Genomic DNA, 12,453 nt, shown 5'->3' with positions numbered 1-12,453 from the left:
CTCCAGATTCTCTGAACCTTTTGATGATATTACGGACCGTAGATGGTGAAATCCCTAAATTCCTTGCAATAACTGGTTGAGAAAGGTTTTTCTTAAACTATTCAACAATTTGCTCACACATGTGTTGACAAAGTGGTGACCCTCGCCCCATCCTTGTTTGTGAATGACTGAGCATTTCATGGAGTCTACTTTTATACCCAATCATGGCGCCCACCTGTTCCCAATTTGCCTGTTCACCTGTGGGATGTTCCAAATAAGTGTTTGATGAGCATTCCTCAACTTTATCAGTATTTATTGCCACCTTTCCCAACTTCTTTGTCACGTGTTGCTGGCATCAAATTCTAAAGTTAATGATTATTTGCCAAAAAAAAAATGTTTATCAGTTTGAACATCAAATATGTTTTCTTTGTAGCATATTCAACTGAATATGGGTTGAAAATGATTTGCAAATCATTGTATTCCGTTTATATTTACATCTAACACAATTTCCCAACTCATATGGAAATATATATATATATATATATATATATATATATATATATATATATATATATATGTATATACACACACACATTATACACATTTATATATATACACACACATATATATACACACATTTATATATTTATACACACACACACACACACACACACACACACACACACACACACACACACACACACACACACACACACACACACACACACACACACACACACACACAGCACGCATATATGTATTGATAAAGGAATGCTAACATTTACCATGCTTAACTTAACACAATTAATGACTGAGGTGTATACCTGAAAAAATAGCTTCGAAAAAAAATATTCTTAGCATGCTAATATGCTAACATTAACAAGCTAGCAATTGACCATTTTGACTTTGTAACGGATTTAGGTTTAAAGAAATGAAATGAAATGGAATTTTTCTAGACATAAAACAAACAGCCAGAATGTCCTGAATAAGTGAAATGTTTTGATAGTAAGAATGGTTGAAAATGTGGAAGACGTAGTCAATAGAAAAAAGGGTGAAAATAGTGGTATTAAAAAGTAGGAATTCCAGCAATTTTTGGAAATGTCCATGACGAGTGGAATTATGTGTAATAGTGAATTGAGTGAGAATGCGGGAAATATGAAAGTTGAAAACATTGACCATTCTTTTGAAATAGGAAAAATGCTCTGGAAAGTGGGAAGCTCCAAAAAAATAAAAAAGTTGCAGTACAGTACATGTATATATAGTATATGTAATATACTGTATTATAATATATTATCAGATATTACTCATTTGCTTAGTTCTGTATAACGAGCTTTAAAAAAAATTGCATAAAAGATAAGAAAACAACTAATCTAATGCTGGTTAATAATATATGCTAGGGATGGAAATCTTACACTGAACAAAAATATTAACACAACACTTTTGTTTTTGTTCCCATTTTTTAAGAGTTGAACTCAAAAATCTAAAACTTTACTATCTATACACAAAAGACCTGTTCCTCTCAAATATTGTTCACAAATCTTCCTAAATCTGTGTTAGTGAGCATTTCTTCTTTGCCAAGATAATCCATCCCACCTCACAGGTGTGACGTATCAAGATGCTGATTAAATAGCATGATTATTGCACAGGTGTGCTATAGGCTTCCCACAAAAAAAGGCCACTCTGAAATGTGCAGTTTTATCACACGGCACAATGCCACAGATGTCGCAAGTTTTGAGGGAGCATGCAGTCGGCATGCTGACTGCAGGAATGTCCACCAGAGCTGTTGCCCATGAATTGAATGTTCATTTCTCTACCATAAACCGTCTTCAAAGGTGTTTCAGAGAATATGACAGTACATCCAACTGATCTCACAACCGCGGACCACATGTAACCACACCAACCCAGGACCTCCACATCCAGCAGGTGCACCTCCATGATGATCGTCTGAGACCAGCCACCCGGACAGCTGCTGCAACAATTGGTTTGCATAACCAAAGAATTACTGCACAAACTGTGAGTAACTGTCTCAGGGAAGCTCATCTGCATGCTTGCTGTCCTCATCGGGGTCTCAACCTGACTGCAGTTTGTCGTCGTAACCGACTTGAGTGGGCAAATGCTCACATTCGATGATGGAAGTGTTTTCTACATGGACGAATCCGGTTTACACTGTTCAGGGCAGATGATAGATATTGTGTGGGACAGCGGTTTGCTGATGTCAACGTTGTGAATCAAGTGGCCCATGGTGGGGGTGGGATTATGGTATGGGCAGGAATATGTTATGGACGACAAACTCAGGTGCATTTATATCGTGACGAGATCCTGAGGCCCATTGTTGTGCCATTCACCTGAGACCATCACCTCGGGGCGGTATAGTTCGGTTGGTAGAGTGGCCGTGCCAGCAACTTGAGGGTTCCAGGTTCGATCCCCGCTTCCGCCATCCGAGTCACTGCCGTCGTGTCCTTGGGCAAGACACTTTACCCACCTGCTCCCAGTGCCACCCACACTGGTTTAAATATAACTTAGATATTGGGTTTCACTATGTAAAAGCGCTTTGAGTCACTAGAGAAAAGCGCTATATAAATATAATTCACTTCACTTCACCTCATGCTGCAGCATGACAATGCCCACCCTCGTGTTGCAAGGATCTGTACACAATTCCTGCAAGCTGAAAACATCCCAGTTCTTGCATTGCCAGCATACTCACAGGATACTGTATGTCACCCATTGAGCATGTTTGTAATCAGCATCCTGATATGCCACACCTGTGAGGTGAAAAGGATTATTTGGCAAAGAAGAAATGCTCACTAACACAGATTTAGACAGATTTGTGAACAATATTTGAGAGGAATAGGTCTTGTGTGTATAGTAAAAGTTTTACATCTTTGAGTTCAACTCCTAAAAAAAGGTAGCAAAAACAAAAGTGTTGCATTTATATTTTTGTTCAGTATACAACAATTCAAGATTCCATTAAATTCTTAAGCTGATGATTCAATTAGGTTTCGATTCTCGAGTTCAACCGATTTTTGCAATATATTATATGGCGTAAAAGTTATAATAAACCTTTTCAAAACTGGTTACAGGTTACAAAAGCTTTGTGGCTGCTGTCGTATGAAGTACAACACCTACTTCAGAGCGCTAAGTCTTCCGGGTATTGATGTATACATTTCTCACTTCTTTGTTTACTGTAATTTTATTTTTTTAAATGCAGTATTTACATCTACAGCAGTACCTCAACTTACAACTTAATTGGTTCTGTAACAGAGTTCTTAACTCAGAACATTTGTACTGTATCTCAAATCAACATCTCCCCCAAAACAACACAATTTGAACATTTATAATGCCTTTCAAAAAGAAAAACACAAATTTAGATAAGTGTATAAAACAATACAAAAGAATTTACTATTAACAACTACAGTAGTTTTATTAAGTAATATAGTAAAAATTTGCAGTATTTACCTTAGAGAGTGGACTTCTCTGGGATCTCCTACCAGCTGCATGTATGTCAAACACACCATAAGCAGCTTTTCCTCATTTTCATGGTTAAATGTCCACCATTTAGATATTTTTTTTTAACACCCTTGGCTGGCGTTAGACTCATTCTGCTTTAGTATGGTACAGACTAGGGTTGTTCCGATACCAATATTATGGTACCAGTACCAAAATGTATTTTGATACTTTTCTAAATAAAGGGTACCACAAAAAAATTGCATTGGCTTAATTTTAACAAAACATCTTACGGTACATTAAACATGTTTCTTATTGCAAACAAAGAACAATTTTGTCCTTAAATAAAATAACGAACATACTCGACTTGTCTTTTAGTAGTAAGTAAGCAAACAAAGGCTCCTAGTTTGTCTGCTAACATATGCAGTAACATATTGTGTCATTTATCATTCTATAATTTTGTCAAAATTATAAAGGACAAGCTGTAAAAATGTATTATTATCCACTTGTTGATTTACTGTTAATATCTGCTTACTTTACCTTTAACATGTTCTATCTAAACTTCTGTTAAAATGTAATAATCACTTATTCTTCTGTTTGGATACTTTACATTAGTTTTGGATGATACCACACATTTAGGTATCAATCCGATACCAAGTAGTTCCAGGATCATACATTGGTCATATTCAAAGTCCTCCTGTGTCCAGGGACATATTTCCTGAGTTTATAAACATTATATGAATTTTTTTTTTTAAAAAAGGAAAAAAAGAATTTGTGATGATAAAAAATATAGATGTAATAATCATAGTAGTATCGACTAGATACGCTATTGTACTTGGTATCATTACAGTGACTGTCAGGTGTAGATCCACCAATGGCATTTGTTTACATTCAAGCGCGCTAGCTTTTGTTAGCGGTGACGCCAGTGAGCTGTTGTATCCTCCTAAGGTGTGTAGTGAAGCATGTTTAGCTATTCCGTCCTGCAGGGATGATACTTGTAAGAAACTCACTTTATTCCTCGCCCTGTAGGCGATGATTAGTGATTTAGAAGTAGCTAAAACAATGCAGACTGCGGATGGATGTTCGCTGCTAGCTAGCTAGCCATGTTTTAAAGCACCTCTTCCTGAGGGTGTTACAATGTTATAGCTTCACCTTTTATCTTTAGTTTTTAGGCCAAAATGTCTATCTGTTTACACACCGTGTCGGTTTGTAAGTACTCTGTGATTTTGCGCTGCCGAACACGCTCCTCTGCTTGTAAACCCAGCAACATCACGATGCGAGGTCATGCTCGTTAAAGAAATAAATAAATAAACAAATTGCAAACCAGTACATTTCAAACAGAGTATAGTACCGTTTTTGAATCATTAGTACCGCAATACTATACTAGTACCGGTATACCGTAAAACCCTAGTACAGACTAGCCATTATATGCTAGAATTGGTGACAGGCTTGGTCACATTTTTGATTATTTCTTTTTATTTTAATGAATGTTATCGGTTTCTTCTCAGCACCGTCTTTCGCACTCACTTTCTTCCCTACCATAGTTTGAAAACAAAGTTAGAGTAGGGAAGGGATTCACATGGCCCAATTCCTGTGTAGAACTTGCGTGAGGAAGGGGAGATGTGGGGAGTAATCATTTTGCAAAGCAGTCTTCTGAAAATGATGGCAAACGCCACTCTACATAGCAACTGACGCTGTGGTCAAAGTGGGAACTGCAACAAAACACATTTTTGGATATAACACTGCCATCTGGCGGCCAAAGTGGACTATGCAACCCCCCAATTTGTCACATTTCATGTGTCAGGTAAACCGCGGTGAATGGGGCCATATGAATCCCCTTCCTACAGCATGTCCATCTCTTACTATTAGGGATGTATTGGTATCATGCTATTATGGCCACGGTATTGAGGTATATGTGCAAAAAAATTTTTTTTTAAATGCCATTTTATGTCAAATGAAGTGGCAGGAATGTTTATGACAAACACACTTGGTGTTATTGAACACAAACAATGTTAAAATGTTCTAATCATATTTATAACTACAAACATGTTCTTTTTTTTAGTGCAAAGAATAATGCAGAAACATCCACTGTTTTAAGCAAAAAAACAAAAACAAAAAACAACTTACAGTTGAGTGACAATGTAAACATCAAGTGTAAAACCATGTTCACTTTAGTGTCTTTTAACTTTTACTTTATGAGAAGCAGTGTCCTCCACAGTGGATATGTTTATTTCAGTTTGAAAAATACAGTTTCTCAGAAAGAAAACAACTAACTTTTAATAATGTAAGTACCTCTCAAATTGATGGCTTCAAATATATTTTCTGGGTGACAGTTTATGAGTTGGCAACTTGTCCAGGGTGTCAGCTGCTTTCCGCCCCACAACATCAAGAGAGACAATTAAGCGGCAAAAAATGGATTGATTGAGGATTTACCAAATAGTTTTTCAGTTTACTAATTTTTCCCCGCGGTGTACAGTTTTTTTTTTAATGGTGATTTCCCTGTGGGTGCTGCGACGTGACCGGCTGAGAGTAAGACCAGATGTTTTGGGCGGCTCTTACAGCTTGCTATGCCAACTAATGGCGGGAATGGCACATTTTCACTTACAACTTAAAGCATAACAATTAGCCAGAAGACTGCGCTTATCTCAAAACCCTCTTAAGGTGTGGCACTCTTCAGCTGAGGTACCTTAAAGATATATATCTCAAAACGTCACAACTTTTTTCGCAAGTTTTTGAAAAAGCTGCTGAAGATTTAGACATTTAGGCCACAATGATCACAAAAAAAGCCAGCCAAATCTAGGATACACTGAATGAAATATTAATTCTATATATTTTTTTTACAATATGCAAAAAAAGACAAAAAAAACAAGCAGAAGGCCCTTTGGACACCCTTGATCTATTTGTAACACATTTTTCCTGCTTCTATGCGACACACGTGGCGGGCCAGTATAACTACACGCTGACGCTGGGCGAGGTCAGCCAAGCAGACCATGAATTAAACGCCACTCTGCTCTGTGACCTGAAGTGATGACAGGACAGTTACCATCCCCCCACAACCTGAAAGGCAGGGTCAAGGGTCACGCCATCACCCTGGACGACAGCCCGGAAGGAGCAGATGTTAAAGTCACCGTTAAGCTGCTCAGCTTTCCGTCAAAGTATATTCAATTTTTTTTTTTTTACAGCTGGGCGATTGCGACAGTTTGATGCCACCTCTCTCAAAGAGGCGTCAGCGCTACTCCTCCTCTGTGTGCCGTGAAAAGTAACCTTGGAAACGGGCGCGTGGCAGTCAAAAAGCTGGTTCACAAATCTTGTCTACACACAAGTGGATCAAAGTGACGACGCTTTACTTGGGTTGCGCTCGGAGATGCCGCGTTTCAAGGTCAAGTGGGACCACGGCAAGCAGGGCATAGAGGTCATGAGAAACAATGGCATTCAAAAAATGAGCACAAGAACGTATGATTGATCACACATTCACGTACTGTACATGGGACATTCCCGCCAGCTAATTTGCACACCATCGTGCCCCCCCTTGTCATTCCCACTCCTCCCCCTCTTTTTTTTGTGCCCAGGTAGCCGCTCCAGATGAGCTTGTTGCCATGGGGACAGTCAATGGGCTGGAGAGTGGGGACATGGGGCCAGACATCAACACTCAGCGTTTAATTTTACCAGCTGGGGAGAGACACAGGGGAACAGATGAAGTCACAATAGGTGGGATAAAAAAAAAAAGAAAAGAAAAAAAAAACCCAACAAATGAGTAGGATCAGGAGGGTCTTTTTACACTCAATCCATTAGGAAGATGTGACAACTGAACCAGTGTAATCCAAGATAATTCCCACAGACTACACACTAATGAAGATAAAGTGAAAAGCATTACATCATCGGCAGCGTCCCAGATGTGCATGCTGGATCTGAAGGAGGGGGAGGCAGGGTGGGGGTGTGTGGAGGGGGTGGGTTTATGCAGCATTCGGGAGCCAGCGATGATGTCATTTATAGAAGCACAAAGAGGCGAAAAAAAAAGAACTTTCATGTGCTAAGGTGCTTTATTTGGGATAAAGTATCTGGCAAAAAGAATGACTAATGCTTCACAGACATAAATATATATTTTTGTTTCACTTGCATTAACTTACATTCCTTCTGTATATATACACAAAGGGAGGAAACAATAAAGGTGCTTGATCAGGTGACACCTAAGCTACTCACAGTGTTCGCTTACTGTGGCAATTTGTTACCAGGAAATGTTTAAGTTCCACTTGTCATTTTTGAACATATGGCACTGAGCACAACTAGAAACACTGATATCTTCTAAGGCACTAGGCTATTTGTCTCATGTTGTCACTCAACCAAACTTGATGTATGCAGGGCTGAGCATTGATAAGCAAAACAAAAATAGATTAGTGTGGTTTCCGTATTAGTGCATAGAAACAAACACAAAAGGGGGATTCGGCAGCGGTGCTTCTTATCACCTGCACTAACAAACCTTACAATTCAAATAAATGTTTTTGTTTTTTTTATAACTTTGCAGTACAGTCTGGAGGGACAGCTGTTCATCATTCAACCCAAATTCTAAGTTATATGTATTTTTAATAGATGGCCAATAAAAAAACATTTTTAATTGGTAATATTTGGAGGTCTATTGCTACAAACCCTGCAAGTTTAAAAAGTTTGCAAACAGAATTTACTACAAGGGCTAAATACAAAGGAGTGCAACTGTACAGAAGTTATAAGCTCAGGCCCCCGCAGAGAACCAAATGTCGCCTAAGAAAAACCAACAATGACCTAAAAGATGGCATGCTTTAGACTACAATATGGCCGTTAAGATGTGCGACTTTACACATCTTAATGTAACCAGCGTGGCACTACGAGAATGGCTGCCTAGTCACAGCACAATGGTCACATCCTGTCGAATAACAATCATAATATCACAATTGAACTAATCCTCCTTTTGATGACTGTACTATATTTAGGTGGCATTTAACGCATCTTCAAAGCTACAGGACCCTGTCATCGGCGAACATATATGATACTATTTAACACGCACGCCACGTCGCCATTGTCGTATTTCTACACACAGACAAATATTTGGCCTCTTAGAGCAAATACTGTAAAGGTATTAAAACTACGGTTTACAAACACTATTTGTGCAAGAGAGAGATTGTTGTATCTCCTACATCCCGTCTGATAGGTAAGTGCACGTGCCAAAATAATTCACATTGGAATTCAAGTCCTTGGTCAGAAAACAAAACTTAAGTACAGAAAAATACTGACTGAGTCAAACAAATGTCTTCACCTAGATGGTGTTTATACACACACACCACAATTCTGAATAGATATTGCAGTAATACTGTTGTTTCCAACTTAAAATGGTGGAGGAACTGGCAGACACAAACCTATTAATTTACTCTGCTACAGATTAGTTGTGAGACAGGCCCATTAGTGGCTAGTGTCATGGCAGTGTGGCATTAATAGTCAGCTATACTGTACGATGGCAGCCATACTACAACCTGCTATTAACAACCTATCCAAGAGCCTGTGATAATTAGTGCAAATTGTTCATATTAGGAGGGTTTAACCGAAAAGGTTCATGGTTCCATATGGAGATGGTTTTGTCTGCTGTTTGCAGTGACCGCACCACCTCTCTTGACTTTGCACAGTAGTACTAGCAGTCTGCTTAAGACCATTGCAAATCAGCAAAAAGGCAGTGCAGTTAATTCTACTCCCCTAAACGAGAGGTTGTCCGTGTCCGACTGAGACTTAGCCGAAGGACCAGTAGCCATCTAAGTAGCTATGATTCATTTTATGGCCCCACGCTTTAATCTCAGTGTCGCATATTCAGAGGTCACAGGTCCTTTAAACAAATCAGTATGTGAAAATGAGGAGGTGTCACACGGCTAAGCGAGGCCACCGGGGGGGTGGACTTCCTCTCCTGACAACATTAGTGACTCAACAAAAATTGTCCATCCGGGAAGTGCGCGTACGTCGTGACACGGCCGCATGGCGGATCACAGCTCATCCACATCATGAACAGGAAAATAGCTCAAGTATCTTCCAGGGTGCAAAGGGATTAGAAAAAGAAGAAGTTGTGTGCGTACAGAAGAAAAACTAAGGTGTTCTTTGATTTTTCAGATCAGGCGGCCGGTCAAACGTACCACTCCCTACGAGAGATGACAGAACCATCTTTGTGAGAGACATAATCACCCTGCGGGCCATTTGGAAGGTAGGGAGAGCCGTTCCTGATAGGTTTAGGAGAGTGCGTGTATCTGGGCCTCCTGGGCTGCTGCTGTGGACTACAATACTGTGTGTGTCCCTGCTGGGGATTCTGCTGGTTGCTGTGGTGACCGCCTTCCCTCATAGCCCTCGTATAGCCATTAGACGGGTATTCGTTGCCGCTGTGATGCTTCAGCTCGCGCCCGCCCCATTCCTCCTGATCCTGGTCCTGATGGTGGTGGGCGCCGCCGCTAGCTTTGGTGCCGTTGAGCTCGTGTTGCTTGCTGGGGGCTTTCTGGAGATCACTCGGGCCCGGGCACTGCTTGGCGTAGTAATCCCCGTGGAAGGTCTGCTGTTTCCGTAGGTAACACACGCCGACCAGAAACAGCAACAGCAGCAGGAACAAGGCCCCGCCCACAGCCCCGCCCACTACGGTGCCCAGATTACCCTCAGGTAGCGCTTCAAGAGTCGGGGAGCTGAGATTAGCGCGGAGTTTATTGTCCACTAGGGTGGAGGAGGAACCAGAGAGGACAGGAGCAGTAATGATGGAAGGCATGGTGGGAGGATCTAATGGAGGAAAAGAAAGTGGTGGGGAAGGGGGGGAGGGGAGTAGAAGGAGATATGAAGACACAGACAAACACAATGTCAGTGCAACTACATTTTACTACAGTAGGGTTTGGTTGACTCAACCACTTTACATAAACTACAGTCAAGATTGCACTCTCAGCATCCTACAGTTTGTAATGCAAATGTTTGTGTCAAATTTAAATGAATATATTAAACCTTGAGACCAGAGATGGCTACATTAAGTAGATGGCAGGTAGATGAGGAAGAGAGGTTTCTAGCATTTTCCCTTGTTGCATTTAAGCCTCTGGGTAATGTAGTATATAAACATTTACTTCCTACATTACATGTATTTATGTATTTATTAACTTATATTTATGCATGGTAAATTCCATTGAGAACATATTTTATTTGCAATGCTGACCTAGCAACATAACAGATGTTGACGTGTGATGATTGTCTCTTATGTACTAACAGAAATTTCCGCTATAAAACACTCAACAGTTCACAAATGCTTTTAACATGCGTAAATGTGTTGGAACTAGGGCTGTCAAAGTTAACGCAATAATAACGCGTTGACTACAAATTTGAAAAAACGGCACAAATTTTTTTAATGGCCGATTAACGCAAACACTTTCTTTTTGCTACTCGAGCCGTGCTGTAGCGGAAGAACTTGGCTGCAGTTCACTTGCTACTGATGAGCCACAAGCGGGCAGAAATAAACAAAGGAAAGTCAACCTTATGGAAATATCAGGTTCAAAGCCATGGCAAGTTGTTCTCCTGACAAGAAAGGACTATTTTTCGCTGTGAGAAGAGGCGAAATCCCTGCAGCGAACACCTGCTGCGCCCGTCGAAAGAGGTAGGTGTTGCTTCACTTCAGTGTTCAGATTACGATCAAGGTGCAGTGATAACATAACATTTAGATTGTTACTGTGACTGTTTTAGTAAGTAAAATGACATAAAAGCTCAACAGAAATTAAAGACTGTCGGCAGGATGTCGAAAGGAGACTTTTTTTTTTTTTAATGCAAACAGTCGATCGGACATTTAAACATGTCAAGACACATTCTCAAAACAATCACACACTTTTCCGGCTTCAAAATAAAAGTGCTACGCTATACATCCGGTTCAGCTACATTTAGGGTTTTTCCTTAATTTACGCCTTCATATGAGCCACCACACCTAACAAAATAAAGTAATGTAATGTATTGTAGCATCCAGGAGAAAACAAAGTCTGATGTTCTCTTTAGCTTTTATTGCCAATTTTATGACAACAACGGGCCCAATACCAACAAATATTTCCTCCGTGCACACACGTCTGCCTCAGTGCTTCACTCCTAGACACACAACACAACAATTGTCTGCCGACACAGTGTGTTCACAGACCATGGGAAAAATAACCACCATAACACTAACATACACATTAACTCCAGCCATACACACAGGGTTGACTTGAGCGGAAGCAGCGTGTCCGCGCTGTGGACGTACTTACCCGCGGACAGCGATCTTCACAATTTAAGATGACACGGCCGGCTTTTAATGAGAGAAAGGCTCCCAGCAACGCTAAGCAAGTGTGCTTTTCGTCAGGGACTTGGCACGACAGAATCTAAACAGAGTCTCTAAACACGAGTACAGTTGCCAATAACACCAAGAATAGATGCTACATTTGTTGCCAATTGTTTTTATTACAGAAAAAGTGACTAAAAGGATTGGAGGAATCCCCAAAAAATAAATAAATAAAGACAAAAATAAAATCTCAAAGTATATTGCACAATAAGCAACAACAATTTAAAAATAGAACAAAACAATATGTAAGAAAACTATATGTTAATATAATTAATAATTGTTTTAAATGTATATTCAGATTTTTTGCATTTTTAAAGAATATATGCATCATAGCAAATCATGCGATGACGTCATAACCACCACGGCCCAAACCACGCCCCCACCGCCACAGGTATTTTGGCAACTTAGGGCACCCTGACATTAACCAAATAAAAATGTCTTACATTACGATCATGCTTTGTCAGATATGTTTTGTAATGTTATTCTGTGATATTTGCACCTAAAGAAATGTGAGTACATCAGTTGAGGAATATGACGGCAGGTTGGGAGGGGGAAGGAATTTTTCTGGCTGGCTTAATTATTGTGTAAAATCTTTTATAACATGTTCTGGTCGAGTCCTCAATTACAGAATAATTAGCAGGATCAATATTACATTTTTAATAATTAATAAAGGAGGTTAAAACATTGTCATGAAGCCA

General features: G+C 39.8%; 1 protein-coding gene across 3 annotated transcripts in view; it reads right to left on the bottom strand.

Annotated features, from left to right (window-relative positions):
- nectin3b (nectin cell adhesion molecule 3b) overlaps positions 1-12,453 on the bottom strand; it is a 68,105-nt gene that overhangs the window by 24,035 nt on the left and 31,617 nt on the right. For 2 of the 3 annotated variants that reach the window (XM_062047978.1, XM_062047979.1), the window contains one exon: positions 7,445-10,194. The exons of the other annotated variant lie outside the window; for it this stretch is intronic. In XM_062047978.1, coding sequence (XP_061903962.1) covers positions 9,560-10,194 — 635 coding nt within the window. In that variant the 3' untranslated portion in view covers positions 7,445-9,559. Of the gene's footprint in view, positions 1-7,444; positions 10,195-12,453 lie in introns of those variants that run through there. 3 annotated transcript variants of the gene reach the window in all.

Source organism: Entelurus aequoreus, linkage group LG05 (assembly GCF_033978785.1).
Source record: "Entelurus aequoreus isolate RoL-2023_Sb linkage group LG05, RoL_Eaeq_v1.1, whole genome shotgun sequence".
Lineage (NCBI taxonomy): Eukaryota > Metazoa > Chordata > Actinopteri > Syngnathiformes > Syngnathidae > Entelurus > Entelurus aequoreus.
This window is presented reverse-complemented; position numbering and strand designations above follow the sequence as displayed.